At 52.9% G+C, this 23,229-nt stretch overlaps 1 protein-coding gene and 1 long non-coding RNA gene across 2 annotated transcripts in view; one reads left to right on the top strand and one right to left on the bottom strand.

The window, feature by feature from the left end:
* KY (kyphoscoliosis peptidase) overlaps positions 1 to 505 on the bottom strand; it is a 43,111-nt gene extending 42,606 nt beyond the window's left edge. The window contains exon 1 of the mRNA XM_002925827.2: positions 370 to 505. Coding sequence (XP_002925873.1) covers positions 370 to 505 — 136 coding nt within the window. The remainder of the gene's footprint in view (positions 1 to 369) is intronic.
* Positions 506 to 17,955: 17,450 nt separating this feature from the next.
* The window catches only part of LOC117802570, a 41,447-nt gene continuing 36,173 nt past the window's right edge, over positions 17,956 to 23,229 (top strand). Inside the window, exons 1-3 of the long non-coding RNA XR_004625933.1 lie at positions 17,956 to 18,226; positions 20,181 to 20,313; positions 22,416 to 22,639. This is a non-coding gene — a long non-coding RNA (uncharacterized LOC117802570). The remainder of the gene's footprint in view (positions 18,227 to 20,180; positions 20,314 to 22,415; positions 22,640 to 23,229) is intronic.

Genomic DNA, 23,229 nt, shown 5'->3' with positions numbered 1-23,229 from the left:
AGGATCCCCTTGGGTCCCCTGCGCTCTGGAATGTGCCGTATGAGGAGCAGGCCTTGGCCACTCGGGGGTCAAGCCTGAGGCTCTGACCCCCTTCCTCCAAGGCATCTTCCAACCCTGTTGTGCACCCTTCAGAGAGTGGCTGGGAGGAAGCTGGCTCCCCGGGGGGTGGCGGAAGCACCGACCAGCCAGCACGGGAGAGTCAACCCGGGGCAATCACGGGGCTGCGCGTTGCCACGGGACGCCAGTGCCACCGCGCAGAGGCGCAGGCAGCGGTGGGGAGAGGGTCAGTCTCTCTGGCCTCCTTCGGGGCCGGGGGGCCCTGGGGCGAGGAGGCCGAGGTGCGGGGGTCTGGGGCCGGGGGCGCGTTACCTCCTCTGCGCTGCGACAGCGCGCCCGGGTCCGCCTGCAGCTCCGAGTGCGTGCCCTGAGCGGCGCGCCGCTTCTCCGAGTGCACGATCAGCAGCATGTCGATGGACACGGCGTTGCTATCCTTCTTCAGCTCCATGGTGCCGCCTCGCTCCCCGCCGTTGCGCCGCGGCCGCTCTCGAGGCTGCCTGCGCTGCAAATGGCCCCGTGCGCGCCGCTGGCCGGCGCGGGAGACGGCGAGGGCGCGGGAGAGGGCGCTCCCCCGCCGCCGAGCCGCTGGGCGCCGCGTTTCGCTGACTCTGCCAAACACGCCATTAGGGCCCGCCCGGGAGGGCGCTACCCTGATGAAGCCGCTCTAAGTCACCTTTGAAAGGAAATCCCCAGCCGAGCCCTGACCTGCACCCAGGCCGCGGGCGGCACAGCCGCCGGCTCCAGAGAGCGTCCGGCCCCCTGCGCTTGGAGCGCTCGTCCTGGGCTCCAGCGCTCTTCTCCGCCGGCCCAGCGCTGCCTTGTCCCCGGCGGGCTTGGGGGGCTCCCGCGAGGGCCCGCCGCAGACCTCCTGGGGAAGCTGCCGCAAACACAGAAATCACACGGTGTTGTCAACAGTGAGGGTCAGTTCTGGAAAAGGAAAAAAAGCACGGGGTGGCCCCACTCCTTCCCCCGGTGGGTTTTGGAGGTTAATGGCCTCCTCTATAAGAGGGAGATGGGTAGGGTGTTGGGGTCAGGACCTCTGCGATTATGGCTGCACCAGGACTTGGAACGTGACCACTGGGCATCAACTTAACAGTTCTTTCTGGCTTGTGGTGAAAGTCTTAACATCTCTGTTCCTTCTAGAAGCCTGGCTCATGCTTGGTGGGGAGGGGGGAGGGGCAGAGGAGGAGGCTGGTGCAGGGAGCAAGCAGCCTGCCCGCTGTGTTCAGGGAGCTGGACCTGAGAGCCCATCTATTTTTAGTGGGGCCTGGCCAGGCCAGCCAGCAGCAGCAGGGCCTTTGGCTCCGGGTCTCAGGAGTGTTTACAGCGGCATCTGCCTGGTAGCCCTTGGCACGGTGGGCCCACCCAACCTGGGCCAGTCCCCTAACTTAAGTTTCCACCATTAATAAATGCCGTGCACATGGAAGCCTGTGCTCTGGGACCCCTCCCTCGGAGTGTAATGATGTTAGGCTGCAGCACTGTCCCTGAGAGCTCCTACCTCCCCCTTGGAGTCAGACTATATTGTGCTAGGTTCCAGTCCTAGCTCCACCACTTGCTGCCCGTGTGACCGTGGACAAGCCATTCCCCCCCATTTTCCCACCCCTCCCGTGGGCATAATACAAGTTCGCATAGGGCTGTTGTGAGGGTGAGGTGCACCTGGGCTGCTTGGCGCATAGTAAGTGGTCCCCAAATGGCAGCTGTCATTCATACTTCATTTTAAGGGTGAGGAAAAAGACGGGTGAAATGACAAGGCAGTGATGGAGGCAGGGACCACAAAAATATACCCTCAGATTCTGAAGGTCTTGCTCCGCTGTGACTCAGGCTTTGCCAGGAAAGGCCACCACCTTGTTGCATCACCACCACCCCCTCGCTCACTGGGCATCTGATGAAAGCAGAGGTCACTGGTTTCTGACACTGTTGAACTGGAGTCCCTAGAGAGCTGAGCAGTGGGACTGGTGTAGGTGGGTGACTCCCAAGGCAGGTTTCCTCATGCAGTGAGCCCTGTCCTTTATTGTCATGTGTGCGTGCACACACGTCTGGGAGGCTGGCTGAGACTTGCTGCTCTCTCGATGGCTAGGAAAGTAAGGACTATGGATTATGCAAAGGCCCTGGTGTCTTGGAGATCGCCCAGGCAGCATCCCTCATCTGACCTGGGACCGCTCCTTCTAGGGTGTAGGTCCCAACGAAGCTTCTGGGTAGCACCTCTCACTACGGAATGGGGCTGAGTGGGAAGGGCAGGGAAGCTGAAGCCCCCTTGCCTGAATTTGCATTCCTATCCTTCTCCCTTGCTCCCCACTGGAGAGTGTCACTGTTAGGAGCTTGCTCACATGGCATCCCTTTCCAGAGCTGCCTCTGAAGGAGGAGATGATGACCTGGGGGTTTATCAACCAGAGGTCCCGGAAGCCGATCTAGGGGCCCCTGCCTCTCCAGGATGCCTGAAAACAGATCCTTCGGAGCAGGGCTTCTCGTCTGTGGCACTACAGACATTTGGGGCCAGAGAATTCCTTGTTGTAGGGGGTGTCCTGTGCATTGTAGGGTGTCTAGCAGCAACCCTGGGATCTACCTACTAGATGCCAGTAGCACCCACTTCCCAGTTGTGACAACCTGGAATGTGTCCAGATGTCGTTTCCTGGGGGACAAAAATGCAGGGAAAACACTGCTTTGAAACAAACCCATGAAATAGGGGCTGTGTCACTTTGGCTGTTCTGGAAAATGCTGCTGCTCCTGGATCCTGACGCTGTCCAGAACCTAGACACACTCCTCAGAGGTTCCCACCCATGGCTCTCAGTCCATAGACGGCTTCTTGGGCCTGTACAGCTGCTCCCTGCCAGGCGAGATGCTCTCCTCATTCTTCGTGCACCCACCCTGGCCTCTGTTGACCCACCCTGGCCTCTGTTGACCCATCCGCTCATCCACACTATCTGTTTTGGCTGAGAGTGGGACACCACACCACAGGAAGGCATTGGGTTGTATCTGGAAAGGGGAGCGGGAGCAGGAGAGACTGAGGCTCTGAGATATCATTCAGAGGGTCTATGCCTTCTGTTCAACACCCTCTCCTCCCCAACCAATGGGATTGAGAACAGACCCTCAGTCTATGATTTACACCCCGGGTCCAGCCTCCTTCTGTACAGTCGCCTCTTCCTCTTTCCCTGCCAACTCACACATGCTGCAGCCACAGCCATGTCCATTACTCCCCAAACACATCTACCTGGCCTTTCTGCTTCTAGGCGTTCCTCAACAGACTAGCCCTACCATCCTGCCACCACCTTGAACACCATGGAATTGAAGAACTTCCACAATCTGACCTAACAGATTCATCCACATCGTTGTCTTAGGATCTGACAAACCAGGGGCTATCTCCGTTCTTGGGCAGACCTTTAATTATTTTAACCGCAATGAGCTGGACATTTCAGGGCACCAAGAGACAAAGAGCAGTCGAAATGGTTGTATTGTTGCCTTTATCCTCCATTACAGTGAATACTCAGGCACGCCCTTCTGTCATCTATACTGCTTCCGCCCTTTTGCTTGCAGATGCGATGCATCCATTGTCCCAATGGTTCTGAGCCCTGAGCTGTCCTGGAGATGGGGAATGGTTGACAGGGGGAGGCTTGCTTCTGGGAGATGAGGTTTTCACCAGAAGGGGTGTGTCCTGACTCACATTTTTGTTTTTCCTAAGAAATAGTGGTTCTTCGGGGACCACCAGTCCTAAATCTTTCTGCCCTCCAGAGATCCCAAGAGGTAAGTTTCTCTTCTCTAGAGAGATGTGATAGACAAAGCCAACACCTGAAAGGCTTTCAGCAGGCAATTTGTAGACAGGACATGGCTTTCTACATTGCCGCAGTGGGGAGGGGGCACACAGAAAGTGGGGCAACTCGGTAAAGAGCACAGACCACGTCCCAGACTCTTCACACCCTCGCTTCTGCTGCTACAGACAAAGTGTTCCGTGGGGCACCAGAGACCTTTCCCAGAAATCTTTTCGGAAGCTGGTACCCGATTCCTGTGGTGCCTTGACCAGCCTGGCTTGGCTCGCTCCCACTTCTGAAGTTGTTATTGCTGTCACTTCTTCCTGAAATGTGTGTTTGGACATCATTTGAAGTCTGATGCTGGCCCTCACCTCCACCCTGAAGCCTTCCTGGTCACCCTGGTTCTTGGAGCTCCAGGAGGATGCCAGCTCTCTGTGGTGCCTCTCTTTTTAGCCATCCTCAGTTCCTTTTTTCTACTGGAATGGCATGGACATTTAAATGTTTGAAAAAAAAATACTCTTTCAAACTACCTCAGGTCTTCTCTATTTCATAGCGAAGTGTATGGTGAAGTCATTGCCTGGCTTCAGGCCACATTAAGCTCTTGGAGGGCCAGGTCATGGTCTTCCTTATCCCAGAGTCCCCTCCCATTCCCCTCCCCCCCATACACATTGGGCCTTCTATGTGTGTCGCACACAGGAGGTGCTCAATAAATGTTTGAATCAAATTAGACAGAATGGATGCTCCCAGCCAGGCAAGACTTCTCCCTGTAGCCCGGAGGCATACCAGCCTTCCAGAGATTTATAGCGTTTGCTCTTCTGTGCCTTTCTCTCAGACCGTCAGGGAATGGAAGAGGAGGTTAACTGAGGACAAGCAGCTCTAAAGGCACCTTCTCCCACTGCTGACGGAACCATCTGGAGCATGAATTTGGGAGAGTGCTTGGTTCTAACAGCACTGCTCAGTCCCATGCAGCTGCCTCCAACCCTGCCCCAGTCAGGAGCCATAAGCTGTGACTTTTTGTTAAACACAGTTCCCTTTCTCAGCCTTTCTGGCGTGTCTCTCCCTGGTCGGCCTGTCGGCCCGTTTCAGTATTTCTATCCATGACGCCTTCATTGATTTTCCCTATTTTTCCTGTCCATGGCTTAGTACAATCCCATCTTCTTGTATATCACGACGTGCAAATGTGGGAAGAACTACGTCCCAAGTTCCAGGTAGTTTGAATTTTGGAGTTCTTATACACTATGACATTCTTGGCCTCTTCCTGTGGATGGAGATGATGAGAATCAATTTGTCTCTCACCACCACTTCCAAAATATCTCCAGCCGTGCCAAGAGAGGTATCCAGTGGCATATGAAAGCCCATGGAGAGATTACCTCTTCAGCTTTGCCAAGTGTTTATTGCCGAGCTATTGAAATGCCCCTCGCATATTCCTCGATCCGCCTCTCTGAGGGAAACAGGAGGTCCTCACGCGGACTTCACGCTTCAGAGTTCGTTCCTTGGTGGTCAGTGATTCCTGTACGGAAGTCTGCATTTTGACTTCCACAAACTCACGGAGTCCTCATAGTAGCCCAAGGCTGGGCTGTTGCCTTTATGCCTATGTTATTGACACTGAAACAGGATCAAGAAATGGGATCGTGCAATTTTCCGAGTGAGTCAACCCTGGCTTCTAGATGGGCCCGGGACTCCCACCAAGCCTAACACTCTTGCTTTAGTGAAAAAGGGCACAGAGGTCTTCTCCACCAGTGGGCTGAGATTTAGGTCAGCCACTTTTGCAGGGCCCGGGGCAGTGCTCTGAGTGACGTGTGTCCCGTGGGAGAGAGCGAGCACTCACAGCTGGGTGGTGGTGGGTTGTCTAACGAGGTGGTGAGGAGGGTCACAGAGGACAGCTCTGAAGTGTCTGCATGAAAACACAAATGAAGTCAGAACAGCCTTTTGATCATTCCTGAAGACCCCTGGCAACTGTCAGAATGAGGTGTGGTGCCCATAGGCCCCAAATGGGATGGGTGCTGTGGCCTGAATCCCAGGGGGCACCAGGGAGCCAGTTTCCAGTGTCAGTGCAGACTCCAGCCTTGCCTGTCCCCGGGGCACAGTCTCTAATAGGAACTGAGGGTATTTTTAGTCTCACGTGTGCAGGCACAGGACAAGGAGAGCTGGACGGGAACAGCTAATAAGCCATGGTCTTATTAAGTTGGGAAGGGTGAAATGAGGGGGAGGACAGGGAGCCCAGTGGAACTTTTGCACATGCCTCATTTTCAGAGAACTCTTTTTCGATAATTCACCGAGAAAGATTGAGGTCAGGCTGATTATGCATAGCCCCAGTTAGAGAAATCTGAAAGTGGAACGTGCTCCCCTCCTGCGGCCTGCAGGTCCCCTCCCAACAGGCCCTGCTCTGCCCTCTGGGTGACAAGGCTGAGCAGAAGGGATGATCAGCTTTGGGGCTTGGTTATCAAGGCTCCCCAGGTAGGGGTGACTCAAAAGGACCAGACGAGGAACTGATTCCCAGTGAGACCCTCACAGCCCAGAAGAGAGTTGAGCAGTATCAACTATTATTCTGATTTCACAGGTGAGGGAATGGAGGTTCAGAGATGCAGACCCTTGTGCAAGGCCACATAGCTGGGAAGTGGTGGAGCCGGGATTCAAACTCAGTGTCCTAGATCAAGGTCTACCATTGTTTTCCAATATATCCCTCTTTCCCCCAAGTGATAATCAGTAGTGTCAAGACTCAATGTTCATTTTATTTAACCACAAGCATTTTTTTCTATGCCAACTCTGTGTCAGGATCTCCATCCCTGGAATGAGGCGGTGAGGATGATACAGTTGCTCTCAAGAGCTCTGGGCTTAGCAAAGGCAGCATAGAGTCCCCTTGAGGCCGAACCTTGGCACAGCCAGGGTGCAAGCTTGCGCTGTGGCAGAGGCAGACCAGGAGGTGAAATTGAAATTGGCAGGTTTCCAGCCTCTGGTACCAAGCACGAGGACACTCAAAGCTCTGTTCATACAGTCAGTTCCCTTCTGTGCAGCATCTTCCAAGGCTGAGACTGGTGGAAGTGGCCAGGGAGGGGCCAGGGTGCCCTCAGGGTTTCTCCAGTCCTGTGCCTCTGAGCACCAGGATGCTGGCAGCCTGGGGCAGGACTCACCAAACCAGGGCTTGGCAAATCTGCAACGAAGACCGTACCCCACTCCAGCTGCTGTCAACCACCCCCTTCCTTCCCCGCCACATCTTTGCAGTGTGAGAGCAGAAGGAGACAGGGAAAACATTGATTTGGGATGAAAAACATTGAAGTGAGCTCTCTTCACCTCCCTGCCTTAGCTCAAAGCCAGCCATGACACGTACTTCTGTACATCTCTTTATCCATCCAACAATCCATGCTTTCACACACTCATGTCGATCCATCCAGGCCATCTACCCACCCATCCAGTCCCCCTCTCATCCATCCATCCCTCACTTAGCCATCCATTCACCCATGCCTCCCTCTCTACCTGAACATCACCCCTCAATCTCTCTGCCAACCCCATTCTCCTATTCCTCCCATCTAACTTGTCCCACCCATCCACTCATTGTCTGTTCACCCATTTGCGCCCCACCCCATCCACTACCATTTCCTTCATCCCATCTGGAATGAGACACTGTGCTCCAGGCTTTGTGTCTGGTGTTGTGGGGACACAGAGATGAACGAGTCTCTCTTGTAGTCGACCTAGAAAACAGTGTGGATCCACTCTTGAAGGGAGCAGTGGAATTGAAGAGCGTCCTAGGGAACTAAAGGAGAAGGGCAGGCTGCAGGGGGATCAACCAAGTTACTTAGACCCTGCATTTTGGGAAGATAATAATGGAGAGAGAGAGAGAGAGTAGGGACAAGGAAGGCAGGAAAGAAGAAAGGAAGGCAGACAGGGAGGGAGGGAAAGAAGGAAAAAATATGTGTTGGGTCCGTACACTGTGCTGGACCCTGAGCCAGGAGCTTTCACTAGTCTTACCTACTCATCTCAGTAACCTTTTGAGGTAGTTCCCTGCATTTTAGAGAGGAGGAGCTGGACTCAGGGCTTGTGTTACACGTGAATAAAACATGAAGAGCAGGCTAGATTGAACATGCTTGCTAACATAGAGCATCAGAATGACAGCCTGAAGCAAACAGGTCCAGGACAAGTGAAAAGTTTGCTGTCTGACAGCTAACTTCTGGACTGCATTGCCTGAAGTGTGTTTGGATAGGAACACATAGTCACTCCTATGGTGACCAGTGAGGAGGTTGGGGGAGGGGGGTGCACCTGCTGTTGGAGTCTGATGCCAGTTTGTACCTGTTTGATGGGGAACTGGAACATCCCTCGGTGGCTGTGCCAGATCCAGCGTCCTTATGGAAGATTCCTGGCCCTGGAGTCTCTCTGCCAGGATGCACCAAGCACCTTAGGCAGATCTACAGGCATTCACACACCAGTCCAATGTCCAGCTTTGCTTTGCTTGTCTGGTCTCAGCTCTCCTTCTGTGGGGTTGGGGGCTCTGGAGACCCAACATAGCCCCAGGCAGGAGAGCTCAGCTTCACCTTCCATCTGTTAGGGCTTTAGCCGGGGGTCCACAAGCCCCAGCCCCAAGCCCCTCTGGCACCCAGGATGTGCAGTTTCCCGCTGACATATCACTCCTGGCACTTTCTAGATCCATACGCAGTTCTCGTTGTTTGATGCCACCATATTGTTCCCTGACCACCTGATGAACCGTAAGTGTTGACAACCACCATCCCAAGGCTGGAGTACTTCCAGATGGTTAGGTAGGTGGCCCAAGCAACCAAGGGCTTATGGACAACCCAGGGAGAGGGCTTTGGATGGGGTGAAGTGGCTCTGCAGTTTACCAGACAGAGGCTTTCTAGAAACAGCTGCGGAACTTGTGGAGTGGGGGATATGATGGCGGCTGGGTGAGGGACATGCAAATGAGAGATTCTAGAATTACACAGGTCTCATTCACATGAGCCCTGTTGTCTCCTCCAAACTTGTGGGTCTTTGATTCTTTGAAGTCAGTCTGTCTGTTTGTTGAGATACTATTTGGCTTTGGCTTTGCCTACCCTGCAGAGCAGAGTTTGGGGGAATGGCATGCAGGCTCCCAGGTATTGGAGCTGAGTCCCTCGGTCCCAGAGTAGCTGGGAGGAGGGGATGTGTGAGGAGAGTGGTTGCTCGAGGCCCCAGTTACCTCAGCCGTCCTTCCTCCCCAGCTTTCTCCCTCAGCATGACCAGGCCACCCACCTGCCAGCTCAGCTGTCCTCCTTGCTCACCATGTAATCCCTGCCAGGAAGAGAGGGGGGAAACATGAGCCAGCCTTCTCCCACTGCATCCTGCCATCCTGTCCTCCCTCCAGCCAGGAGGGATGAAGGGAGGGGGCTGGGGACAGGGAAGGGCAGGTCCCAGAGAAAGATCCCAGGCTCAGCGGCCACCTAGATGCATGAAAACCACGAAACTGAGGCCTTCCCTCTGAGCCCTCATGGCAGGGACTGCTCTCGGCTCCTCTGGCATCTGGACATCTGCTAGGCCAGTTCCATCCAGCAGAGCCTCTCCTGCCTCCCCTGGGCTCTGCCTTCCCCTTCACTTCCCTGGGACTGGGGTGGGAGGCCCTTCTGGCTGCTTTTATTTTCATCCTAAAAATGTCACTTATGAACGAGGGACCTCCAGTCCCAGCATTGCCAGGCAAGCTGGAGCCTCAGTCTTCTGATCTGTAACCTGGCTGCAGTCATGCCCACTGCCCAGGGTAGAAGACAAAGTGAGGTGGTGCAAGGCATGGCCCAGCACATGCCTGGCACTCGGCGGTGTCTGTTCTGAAACGGGGCCAGTCCTGTCCCCGAACCTGGGACACGACCACAGACAGGCAGCCACTCCCCTCATTGTCAGGGCATCTCCGGGACACCAGGTGGGAGGAGCAAGTACAGAAACAGCCCCCATGTGTGCACCTCACTGCGGGGTCTCAGGAACTTGGGGGGTGGGTGGGTGTGGTGTGCATACCGTGTGTTTGCATGTGGGAGTGCAGCCGTCCATCTTGCACTCTCCCCGAGCAGTCTACCTCCCGTCTGCAGCAGGGGTTCCTTTAAAGCAGTTCCAGGGGTGTGTGCAGGTATGTAACGAAACCACTTGGGGTCCCCTACTGGTGCTGGGGGACCTTGGAAAGGTCACGTCACTTCTCTGAGCCGTGGTTTCTCATCTGAACAATGGGTGTGTTGATCCCTGCCTGAAGCAGCTGTTCTGGATTCAGCAGCTGGCCTCTTGCACGGCACATAGTAAGTGAGGGATCCTGTGACATCCGTCCCCTTTCCCTCATTCAGTGCAGAGGTTTGCCCCAGGTGGCCTTGGGGTCTGCTCCAGGGAAGAAGGGAGAGGGATGGCCAGAACACAGGATGGGCAACGGGGGTGGGGAGCCCTGGCTTCTCGCCAGACACTGGCACTCTCTGCAGACTGAGGTGGGGCAGGGCTGGCCTAAGGTCAGCAGCATGAGGCCAATTCGGCTCCACCCTTCAGGTCTGGGAGAAACCAGGCAGGGGGCGTTAGGGCACATCGACCAGCCTGGCTTCTTCTCCCCCATGTCCTGGTATGAAAGTGGACCAGGGAGAGAGGTCAGGGCTGGCCTGTGTCCATGGAGGACCCCTAGCTCCCAGCGCTGCGACTAGGATAAGCTTCTAGGGTGCAAGGCTTCCCCCCTTCCCCTGTCCTTCCCTTGAGGCCTCTGGTCCCCGGAGTGGCTGTTGCGCAAGCAAAGCGGGGAGCTTGCCTCTCATAGGGTTACCTGAGGCAGGCTGGGCCCGGGGCTGGGCCAGGCCCTGGAGCACAGTGATGACAGGGACCTGTTGGTGGCAGGACAGTTTGCACTCCCCAGGTGGTGGCTGAAAAGCTGCCATGGAGGGAGGTGCCTGTGATGACGTGTGCCTCTGGCCAAGGCCTGACAACCATCTGTTCCCAGCCAGCAGCCTGGAGGCCTCCAGGGAGGGAGAAGACAAGGAAAGAAGTAGAAAGAGAAACAGAGAACAGGGAGAGACAGAGACAGGGACACAGAGACAGAGAGAGACACAGAGACAGAGAGAGGAGGAAAGAGAGAGAGAGGCAGACAGAGAAATGGCAGGACAGAGAGACAGAGACTGACAAAGAGGGACAGAGAGACAGAGACTGACAAAGAGAGACAGAAGAGAACAATAGGAACAGAGAAGGAAAGAGAGCCATTGAGAGACAGAGATGAGAGGGGGTGGGGAGGGGCTGGGAGAGAGAGACACAGAAGCAGAGAGACAGGGGAAGATGGACTTGGAGAGAGACACACTAGGGGGAGAGATAGAGAGAGACCAGTTCCTGGAGGCACATAAAGAAGGGGGGCATGCTGGGGGGTGCTGGGGTTGGAGGCAGAGATAGAAAAGGGTGCTTCTTCTGTTCAGGCTCCTGGTGGAAGGAGAGCCCTCATAAGCCAAGGCCCTTTCAGCCTCAGCACATTGAGAGGGAAGAAGTCACACTTGGCCCTGGGCTCCTGGGTCTGGGGTCCTGACGGTGATTCTTAGGTATTAGTGGGCAGCAGAATCACTAGGGGGTACATTCAAGTTCAGGTGCCAGACCCATCCCCAGAGTCTGATTGGCTGGTCAAAAGGAGGTGAGGAATCTGCATTTCCATCAGCTCCCCAGGAAATTCTAGTGTGGGGTCACAGCAATTACAGTCAGAGACACTGCACCAGGAGGAGCCGGGAATGGGTACCCCTGTCCTGTCCCCGCCGCCTCCCCACCCTGTGGGTCCTGGATGGGCAGGGGCCAGGGCTCTGAGGGAACTTTCTCCACAGATTTGGAGGCTTCCAACATCCCTTGGTTCACCAGCTAGTGCCCCAGGAAGGGTTGGGGCCCTCTGTCTACCCCTGGATGGGCGGACGGGGAGGCACCTTGGAGGTCACGATTCAGTCCCAACCACTGTGCAGGTGAGGAAACTCAGCGGCTGGGCCAAGGCCATAAAGACAAGAAGACATGTTAATTTATCCAGCTCCTGCTATGGCCTGGGCTCTGTGCTGAATATTATTTCAATTCATTGCTTAAACAAGGGAAAGGTCATCAATGTCTCTACCTTAGAAGTGAGGAAATGAGGCCCAGAGATGACAAGTGACCTTTCCGAGGGCACACAGCTAGTAAATGGCAGAGCGTGGATCAGACTCCATGTCTGGTTACCCTAACACCCATGCTCAATTCCCAGCTTCTCCCCTATTTCTATTAATGGCTCTACTGGCTCTCAGGCTGAGATCCCAAACACAGCTATCTTGGTTCCTCCCCTGTCCTCATCCAATCAGTGTCCCAGGCCCGCCAGTGCCAGCTCACAGCAGTCGTGGCAGACACCAGTTTCCCACTGTAACAGCTCATCCCCAGATCAACCTTCATATCTCTAGCGCAGACCCAGGCAGTACTCTTCCCCCCCAAACTTGTTCCCTATACCCCTGGAAGTGAGGAGGAAGATTTTAGGCACGCTAGAAAACAAAGCCTGGGGCAGATTCTTGTGCTAACACTTTCTGAGGGGAGGGTGGGCTGGGCTGCAATCCCAGGGCAGCAGGAGGCAGGGGGAATGGCTTCGAGGCAGCAGCAAGAAGGGGAAAGAAGATTCGGGAAGCTGTGCTACTCAGCTGACCACAGTCTCAGGAAGCAGAACCCTTTTCTTCAGGTACATGGGCTGTTTCCAGAAAAAAGTAGTGGGATGTCATCCCTTCAAATGGTAATTTCAGCAGCTCACAGAAGGAATGAACAGCCAGGTGAAGAGATCTGTAGAGTGAGGGCTGGAAGGGTCCCAAGTGCAGGAGCTTCTGTCTGTCGAGTTGGGGTGCACCACCCTCCCGGCACATAGATGTACTCACTGACCTGGAAGCTCTCTGAGCTCCATGCTCCTGGGCTTTTTACAGAAGCTTTATCACATAGTCAGGATGAATTATTAACCCATTTCCTGCTCTAGTTCCCTCTCTGGAGGATGGTGGTTGGGGCTTAAGCTTGTGATCATGGCTTGGATTTTCTGGTGACTAGCTCCCATCCAGGAGCCCACCAAGAGTCATCTCCTCCTACCCTCCTGTCCCCCAGGAAATTACAAGAGTTTTAGGAGCTTTCTGTTGAGAACTGGGCTCAAAGGCCAAATATTAGCAGGCATTGGAGGCAGAGATTAACCTATATATTTTAGTATTTCACAGCTCGGCAGTATGAAAAACCTAGGGGACACCCATGGGTCTGCTTCACAGACACATCTGCCTAGTGACACATCCTGGAAGGGGTTCCTTGGCTCCAAATGAGGCGGCTGGCAAACTTTGTGCTCCAGCCACTGAGGAAGGACTTTCAGGGAGCTGCCACACATCCGATCACAGGCCTCTGCTCAGACCTTCCTGATGGAAGTGCCAAGAACCGGAAATGTGGAGCTCCAGTGTGTGCCCAGGCGCTGCATTGTGGGGCTGCTCTGGAAGGAGGAGCTTGGGCCTTATAAAAATGTGTAAATCCAAGTCTGCACTTTGCGAACTCTTGGGGTGCAAGACATGCTGCTTCTCATGTAACCCTGGCCAGGTTATGGATGGAGGAAGCTATGAAGCCCATGACCATGGGCCTCCCCTTCTACGCAGCTGTCCACCTTGGTGTGAGGGGAAGGTGAGGACTGAGAAAGGCTGACCCGGTGTGAGCCAACAAGGAGGGGAGTTGCCAGGTAGCCCTTGATCCCCAGGAGCTGAGTCCACCCAGAGCTGGGAGGACAAGTAAGAGGAGGCATTATGAATCCACTGCCTCCTTGACCTTCAAAACGAGGCACGAACACATTCCAGAGATGTTTTTAGGAAAGTGGGCCTTCCCAACTTCTGAATGGCTTTCTGTCTGAGTGGTATCCAGTTAACTCCCATGAAAAAATCATTACTGTTTCTTCTTTTCACCAAACTCAGCTGCTCTTCAGGTAGACTTCCGAGTACTCACATCTTACAGATTTCCACAGAGATGAGTTCACTCTCTACTTTTCCCTTGGACTGGTTCCTTCTTAATAAAGCACATCTTACTGTTACATTTCTATCAAGAGGCCACCACCTCCACCACCATCACCATCTTCCCTCTAACTCTATCACCATCACCATCTATCACCAACACCACCCTCACTGTCACCAACACCACCTCCACTACCACCTCCACCACCATCACCATCACTCCCTCCACCTCCATCACCATCATCAATACCACCTGCACCATCGTCACTGTCATCATCTCCCTCACCATCACCACCTCCACCATCTCTTCCCACCATCACCTTGTCCACCACCATCACCAATACCTACCTTCATCTCCACCACCAACACCACCTCCATCAGCTCTACCACATTCACTCTCACCCTCACACCCAAAATAATGTGTCTTACAACTCAGACACCCTCAATCTTCAAAGTTGCAGGTAATGAAAGAGGCAGACTATGGATTCAGAACAACAGCCCTTTCCCTCCTCTTCATGAGCCTGTTCTTGGGGGTTCTGGTCAGACACTGTGCTGGGGTCATGTCCTGGCTTCTCCCTCTACCCACTCCTCCAGCCCTGACGCTTGTCACCCACATAATGCCAGGGTCTGACAGGGCGGTGATGACCAGTGGCTCTTGGGCCCTGCTCTCGGCTGGATTGCATGGTACGGATGCACCAGGTTGTGGACAGCTGCTACCTGCTCTGACTGATCAGCTCCTGTGCGGTGTGTGGATCATTAAGTATTTTGCATAACCCCAATGCTGCCCCAGGCTAACTGTGCCTCAGTTGCTGTTACTTATTGATGAGGCTGATGGTGATTTCATCCTGGTAAAGCTCTTTAGTCGTTGTTCCATCATTTCTGAAGGACTGAATGCCTGGGTAATTGGGTCAAAGATCTTAAGTAAAAATAGTGCCAGTGCATGTTAAAAAGATGGAATTTGGGGACTGCAAAATAATTTCTGAGCACAAGAAAAGGTTTTTATATATTACCAACTAGATAAACCAAACCAGATATGATTATGATTTTTGAGACTCTCTGAGCTATCTTCACGAATAGTTTTGCAAGTTGTTTGCCTCCAATATGAACACACTCCTCCCAAAGCCACATACAGCCTCTCACCAGGGGCCGGGAGTAGGGAGAAATGGGGAGTGACTGCTAGTAGGTACAGGTTTTTGGTGGGGGGTGATGGAAATGTTCTGGAATCAGACAGAGGTCAGAGTTGTACAAGCTTGTCAATATAGTTAAAATAATTGTAAAGTGCAATTGTGCATTCTAAAAAGGTAAATTTTATAAGTGAACTGTATCTGTTTTTAAAAAGAAGAATTAAAAAAAGTGCATCTGTTTGAGAATGGGGTCGACAGTGAGGAATTAGAGACAGGAGACAGAGGGAGAGAAGCTAGATCCTGTGATCACGCTTGAGCCCCTATATCCGGCTGTGCCAGAAGTCAGACTACCTTGGAATGTTTCAGTTACGTGAGCCAACAGATTCTCCATTTCTTAGGTCAGGGTAGATCAGGTTTTCTGTCACTTACCCCCAAAGGATCCCAGGCTGGCACTCATGCCCTATGACCTTCTGGGGGCTGGGCCTTTCAGGCAGCACTTTTTCCTCCTGTGCTCCACCTCTGCCCCTGTCGGTCCTCGTTCATACTTCTGCCATTTAAAAATTAGTTTCCCCCTGATTCTATTTCATACCTTTTTCTCTTCCCCATTTCACTCACATCTCCCAAAGGGTGGTCCACGTGTGCGTCGGCTTCCCGGCCATCCCTCTCCCCCCTTCATGCTCTGTCTCAGTCCCTGCCCACCTTCCATGGGCACTCTACTGCCCTCCTGTGGCCAAGTCTTGACACTTCCTGTCCTCCCTCCACCAGGGTGGTCTCAGACTTCTGCTCCCTGGCTTCCTGGAGGTCCCTTCACTGTCTCCTCATCCCTGGACGCTTGCACCTCCCCTGACTCTGGGATAGGCCTTTGCTCTGATCTTCTGCTCCCTCTCCCTGGGCTGCTGCCTCCATGCTCCATGCTCGGGACTAAGAAGTGGACTGCCCCCTACTCGTCCTCCTCTGAGCCCTCTTCTCGTTCTCAGGCACCCTCATGGACCTAGCATCCTCTTCATATTATCATCCGGTCACATCATGCCATGTCCTTTGTAAGTATTCCTGGTTTCCTTGCTCTCTCTGCATCCCCATCACTATGGCCCCTGGGCCTGTTTGCTCAAGGCTCACTTTCTGTTCTCCCCTCTAGTGTTCTTCCCTCCACGTCCACCTCTTGCTGTGCTCAGGTTTAAACCACAAATCTAAGTATGCTTCTCCCTGCTCAAACCCACATGAGATCAAGTCCAAGCCCTTGGCAGGGCACTTGAGCCCCCAGGTGCTCGGATGAGTCCTTTGTCATCTTTACTTAGGCATAAGCTCCTCTAACCCAGAACTGCTGGGTGGTGCCATGGGGACCACGCTGTCCGATGTCTCTCTGCATGTGATGCCCTCCTACCTTCAGCCATCTCCGAAGATATTCCTACTCCTTAAGACAGGACCAGGTGATACCTTCTTGGGGATGCTTTTCTGAACTCCCCATCCCATGTCTGTCCTCCCTCCATTTCCACTCAGGCCAGGTCACGTGCTCTTCCTGGTTTCCGTAAAGTGTTGGGCTTATCTCTGAGAGACTGTTGACAAATTAAGTGGTTTCACACCTATACCTACTGTGTGCTTCTGGAGGGCAAGGCTGTGTGCCTAGCACAGTGCCGGGCACATACCAGCTGCTCATCCAATGCTCAAAGAAAGATCAGGGTGAACTATGACAGCTAACACTCCCTGGCCACTCACCATGTCCCAGCTACCGCTCTAAGACCTCTTCATACATGACTCATTTAAACCCCACAACAACCTTATGCAGTGGGTGCCATAATAATTTCCATTTTACAGATGAGGACACTGAGGCACAGTGAGGCTAAGAACTTTGCCCAAAGATGTGTGACTGGATTCAAACTCAGCTCTAGGGGATGGCTGGTACCCACCACCCTGCCCACCCCCATCACTGACTTCTGCCCTCATCCCCTCCATGGGGAATGCCAGTTCCTGGTCATGTCCGCCACATTGCTGGGGACTCAGCTCAGGCCCCATGTCTCCCTCTGCATGAGCAGTTCCCCGACACAGCAGGGATGAATTCTTTACATATACCATTCATTGGAACAAAGCACTACACCTCCCCCACCCCCCCAGCTCATTCAGGTCCCAGGACAAGTACAGGTGTTGACATATGGGCCCATTAGACACCGGCTCTTTAGAAACACCATCGATGGTAGCCATGCTTTTGGAGAAGACATCTTTTTGTGGGTGTCATGTTAGTTTACTCGAAAGGAAAAAGAAACTTGAGTTTTAATAACTTTCCCTTATTTGGTATAACTACAGTTCACAGTAGACTGCCCCGTATTTGTTTATCTTATTTGCTCTCCCCTACTTTCCCTTGAAGTGTGCATTGTGAAGCCCCATTGTATTGAAGAGACAACTGAACGTCAGCAGCACTGAGTTACTTACCCAAGGTAGGACCCACGTGTGTTGGCTCTAAGCTTGCACGTGTTCCTTGCTTGAAGGAAGCGTCTACCCGCCCTCTGGCCGCTCGCTGGCCGGCAGTAGAACATCGCTCAGCTAGCGGGTGGCGAGGAAGTCCTGCACTCAAGTGTCTCAGCACAGCCAGGGGCCTGTCCCTGTGGATTAGGACCGCAATACATGAATTTGTGTGTCTGTGTGTGTGTGTGGGGGGGGCACAATTCAGCCCAAAGCAATGTGAATGTTCCTAAACCAGAACAACGTAACGACCTTGGTGAAATAAGAGCCCCGTGGGGAGCCCTCGCGGGAGGGCAGGACTGTTCCGCGTGTATTGCCGTCCTGACCTCGAGTGCCTCCGAATGGGACGTGTTCGGAGATAGGGCCTTTACGAGAGGTAATTAAGGTAAAACAAGGCCATTACGGTGCCCCTAACCCAGTAGGACTGGGGGCCTTGTACTAAGAGGAAGAGCCGCCAGCTGGCGCACGCGCTGACAAAGGGCCGTGGGAGGGACCCAGCTGGAAGCTGGCGCCCCGGAAGCTCGGGAGAAACCCGCCCGGCAGACCCGCGATCTCACACTTCCGGCCCCCAGAGCCGCGGGACCGTGACCGCGCTCTGCGTAAGCCGCCCGGCCGGGGGCTTCTGTTACGGCAGCGCGAGCAGACGAAGACATATACACGTTCTGAAGCTCTGTGTGACCATTTCCTCACGTTCGGTTTTCGATAGTCCTAGCCTTGTCAACACCGTGAAGATTCCAGAAACGCGGGTCACCGAGGCACAGGCTCGTGAGTCCTGCGAAGTCACCGTCTGAGCAGGCTGTGCACGGAGCGGCGTCCGGATGAGGCGTGGATTCGGGACGACAGCGAGCATGTCCCGCGGGGCCACTCCCTCCTGAGCCTGTTCTCTCCGGTGGGGGAGCATGTGGAGACCTATGACTGAGTCCCCCTGCAGCCCAAGGTTGTCATCATTCCCTGGCAGGAGAGGGGAGCGAATTTCTGGCTTAGCGGGGTTATGAGCCAGTCACGTTTCAGATGGGGAGGGTCCAAAGCCCCCCACCAGTCTCTTTCCACTGAAAGGCTTACACACAAAAGGCCCTTTGGTTTCTTGGCAGGACTGGAGCTGGTGGTGGTTGAGGAGGCGGCTCAGAGATCTGAAAGAGCCTGGGACTGCCAGCTCACAGAAGAGGCTGCGGGAGTTTGATGGGGACTTCGGCGCGAGCCTTTGAAACTTTCTGCTATTCAAGTCCGTTTAGAGGCTGCTCTGAAGCCTGCTATCTTTCAACTCCCGTCTCTTAATTCGTCCCCTGCCCTGGTGGCAGAGCCCAGAGGAGTTTTGCAGGCCAGCGGCACTTGTCAGTGAAGCCCGGGGACAGGTGGCTCTCAGGACAGGAGCCTGGGAACATGCAGGGGCGGGCCTCAGAGTGGGACGAGGCTTGAGGCTCGGGATGGGGAGAGCTGGACGGAGTGGGGAGGTGGGCACTCTGCAAGCCCAGCTCCTGGGAGGGCCCTTTGATTTCGAGCAGAGAGTGGGGAGAGCAGGTCTTTTGAGGCAGACACCACACAGAAGGGGCTGAGGAGGTGTGGAATTAGCCTTCGTGATCACTCAAGGGAGACCATGTCCCTTTCTTCTGTGGCACTTTTTGAACTGCGAAGTGAGGAACGGTTACCCTGCTACTTTTGGGGACCAACTGAGAAATCATGAGTAACAAGAGCAGCAGCCAAGCACAGACAGGAGGGCCAGAAGCCAGAGAAGATCAATTAGGGCAGAGGATCTTAATTTGGGGTGCACATGGCCCCAGAGGGCATGGAGAGAGGCTTCATGGAGGCTGTAAGCGTGTGGAAATCGCAAGCGAAAGTGTGGTTATTTTCACAGGGAGCACTGCCATGAAGTTATGGCAGGAGATGGTGGAATCCGGGAAAAGGGGGTCAGCATGAAAACTTTTTGGAGACTACCCATCTCTGTGGAGGGTGGAATGAGTGGATCCAGGGGCTGATGCTGGCTGTCGGCGCAGAAATATTTCCCAAGAGGACGAAGGACATTCAAAACCATAGAGATGTACCATTTATTGGTGTAGCGGGCACTTTACCTGTATGATCTCAGTTCTCACAGCTACTCTGTGAAGTGAGTATCATGGCCCCACTTTGCATGGGGAGAAACCAGGGCTCAGAGAAGTTAGAAATTTGTCCAAAGTCACCCAGCTAACAAATCTTGCAAGTGTAACAACCCTGTGTTGTGGGCCCTTGGCCTGTTCTCATTTTGCTCTGCGTGCTAATTGGAGGGTTTACACCTCCACATCGGCCAGCCCACTTTATTCTGCAGCCAGTGAGCAGCGTTTTGGGTGTTCAGAGGGTGAGTGTTCTGGGAGGGAATTCTCTACGTGATACCAGGGACTGGGGTTCTGGTCTAATCTGTTTCCTATTACTCTCGATAAATGGTCTTTCTGAGTCATCAATTGTTTCATTTGAGAGCAGGTTAGGAGAATTGGTTCCCAAATCCTGTTAGTTCTGGGTGCCCCAGGGAATTGAAGTCTGGGGTCAGCTGGTCACTCTGGGTATCTTTCAGCCTAAATAGACATAATTGAGAAATGAGTTTGCAGTTGTCTTGGGAGCAGTTCATATCAGGTACCAAGAAGAGCAAATTTACACCAAGAGTTGCAAATCATCATTAACTGGGCATCCTAGACCCTGCGAGCCAGTAGCAACAGCTCTAAGCAGAAGGGATTTGTTGGGGGCTTGGGAGTGGGCAGAAATGGCAGGAAGGGGAGGAGGCCATGTGCTTTGTTCCTTCTGTATTGTTGCTTTTATGCCTCTAGAACACCATTGTTAATAAGTATTTACTGATAACCTACAGAACATGAAATATTTCTGAGTACTTCATGCTTTTAACCTGTTTGTTCCTCCTCCCGTCCAAGCAATCATCCATTGGCACTGAGGAGTCCCTCCAGGATAATGATGGTGAAGATGAGAGCCAACACTCATACAGTGCTTACTATATGCCAGTGCTGTTCTGGGGATATTACTCATTCAGGACTCACTCAGAGGAAGGTACTATTTCCATCTTATCTTGCAGATGAGGAAACTGAGGCCCCATGAGATGAAGTGATGTGCTGAGGGTACGCAAGTAGATAGGATTGGGATAAGGGATGGAGGCTGTGGGCAGGCATCTGACTTGGTAGCTGGGTGACAGAGAGTCGCTGAAGGACTTTGGGAAGGGACCTTAGATTCTATGGACAAAGCAACCACAGTTTTGTTTTAAAACCTGTCTGAGGTTTATTAAACTGTTATGTGTACCCCATCTCTGAAAGGCCAAATGGGATAAACTGGCTGCAGCCACACCTGGAAATTCCTCAGTAGAAGGGGCGTGGGAGGGGGTGGGGGTGGTGGAAGTTTTCAGGCACCAGAAACTAGCAGGTGCCACATCCACACCACGTGGTTCTATGCTTTGCGAAAGGAAAGAGGCCTTGCGTGGTTTTCATCATCTGACATTTGATTTAAACTTTTTCCAGTTTTATTTTAATGTTTTGAATCCACTCTCTTGAAGAAAATAGTTTTGTATCTATTTCTGAGTGTGAAGGTTGCTAAGAGACTATTCATAGAAATCCACAATTTCAGAGCTGGAAAGAGCTTGCAAGATAGGGCCCAATGCCCTCATTTTACTGATGGGGACACTTGGACCTGTTCAAGGTCAGGCAGCAAGCAGTTAAAGACATTAGGAATAACCTAAGGCTTTTATACAGGACTGAGAAATAATAAGATAATAATAAGAGAGAAGGAAAATCACTCTCTTCTAAGGTTGAAATTTATTATCAACCCAAACTCCATCCCTTACAAGTGCTAGAAAAACCAACTGAAGTGATAACACACCAATAGAGAATATATCATTTGTGTGTATCAGTGAAAAGGCCCGGTCACTGGCTTTAGACATGGTGCCCAAATGATGTAATCAGGACTCAGTCTGTCTTTTCCTCTGCTTCCCTCTTTTCACAATCACTTCATTTTCGGGCAGATTCTTCTCACAAGCTCTCCGAGCAGCTCTAAAGTGGCTAACACCTTTATAGGCTTTCAGATGAAGAATGCTCTTCCCCACTTTCCACCACCACCGGCTCCATCTCGTGAGCTTAGATTGGCTGGGCTGGGGTCACCTGCTTACACAGGAATCAATTACCATCAGCCGAGAGATGCAGCGCTCTTGTCGGCTGGACCTAAGCCACATGTCCAGCCTTGGACCTGGGGTGGGGTCATACCCACTGCAAACCATATTGTCTCAGGGCAAGATGGGGTGCTGTTAATGCACCCGGGAGAAATGGATGTGAGGCAGGTACGACAACAGATATGCATTCTAAGGTTTCATAAGAGAAAGTTGCTGTGAGATGGTTTTCATTCTCATTTGGCTTTCGCCATGGAAGGAAACGTTGTGTTGACTGAGGCCTCGAGAACAGTTAAGAACATCTTCTTTTGGACTGGGAGAAGAGGAAAACGATTTCTCTCAGCTGTATCAGGGCCTGGAAGGAAGCCCCCGGCAGAGGATGCAAGCTGCCTATGAAGGCTGTAGGTTCAGACTTGCTCACAGACCCTAGGAAGGTGCCCACATCCTGGGAACATGAGGTCACAAGCTGGTTTGTGACCGTGGCAGCCAATTGAATGTCCCCTCAGTGTCCTCTCACGGGGTTCATTGTCCCTCATTGCTTCCACACTTCTTCCCTGAAAAATGGGGAGCCAGCTGTTTGGGACTGATTGTATGGTTCTGGCTACACAAAACCTCTCTCCACTTTGACCTTCCTTCTCCCTTGGGGGCTGGGGCTTGAGTCTAGTCCTCCTTCCATCTTTTACCATGATGTTCCGGTCAAATAATTCATGTTGGGAAATGTCTTTATCACTTAAGCACAGGCTCCTTCGTGAATCCTTTACCTTCTTCCACGACCTCCTTCTTTGTCTCCCCATCTCCAGAGTCCCTCCCCCTCCATTATCTCCAGACATAGCTCCTCCAGCACAGGGATGCTTTCCTGGGGCAAGTAGTAGAAAATTCCCTCCAATTCGGCAAAGGAGTTTACCATCCTGCAAAGCAGGGAGTCCGGAGGTGGGGCAGAGCGGCAGGGCACAGGGAGGCCCAGGCTCAGGTTCCTCTTCTTTGCTCTCTTCTGTTGCAGTTTGTTCTTGGCGACCTCACTGGTGCCGGCAAGATGCCTGCCTACAGCAACTGGGACGACGTGCTGTGTGCTGTTGTCCAGCAAGGAGCCCTCTTCTCCACCCACAGGGTGAAAGAATGTTCCTTCAGTTCACGGGACCAACTGAGGTCTCACATCCCTCCCTGGACCCATGACAGTCGCCAGAGGGATGCCAGGTGCCGATTGGATTCCTGAACACAGCACTGGTAAGAAGTGTGCTCATCCTGCTGGCTCCCTGAATCAGGACCTTCCCTGTTGCTGGGGCTGGTCCAGGGACCTCAGTGTCATGTGGCTAGAATGGAGGAGGGAACGGATTGAATGCTGGGTAGGCATTATATCATGTTTAACTGGGCTGTCCATGTTTACTAAGTTCTAACATAAAGGTATTTTCACTAAAAGACATGGTATTGCTGACATAGTATTGTTTAAACGGAACTTTATGGATTTAAACTTATATACTAAATGTCATGTATAAAATTGTTTGCATGGAGAAAATGCATAGCCTCATAACAAAAATGTCTTATTTCTAAATGCATTTATAGCAATTTAAGCTATGTTGAGTTGAAGCAATGATTAGAACAATTAAGAACAATTAAGACTTTGGGGAACTGTGGTCACTTGGACCCCTTACAGAGCTTTGCACAGCTTTGACTCATGGCATCTGAGTGAGCACACATACATGGACACGCACTGAGGACTCCTCTCTGGGGACGGTCACCATATGCCTTGAATGAGGACTCCATCCGCTTTTATCCTTTGTCCTTCGTCCCAGGGTCTGGGCAGGGACATGTGATCT

The sequence above is a fragment of the Ailuropoda melanoleuca genome, chromosome 6 (genome assembly GCF_002007445.2).
Source record: "Ailuropoda melanoleuca isolate Jingjing chromosome 6, ASM200744v2, whole genome shotgun sequence".
NCBI classification, from domain to species: domain Eukaryota; kingdom Metazoa; phylum Chordata; class Mammalia; order Carnivora; family Ursidae; genus Ailuropoda; species Ailuropoda melanoleuca.
The sequence above is the reverse complement of the archived record's forward strand: the minus strand, read 5'-3'. Positions and strand labels throughout refer to the sequence as shown.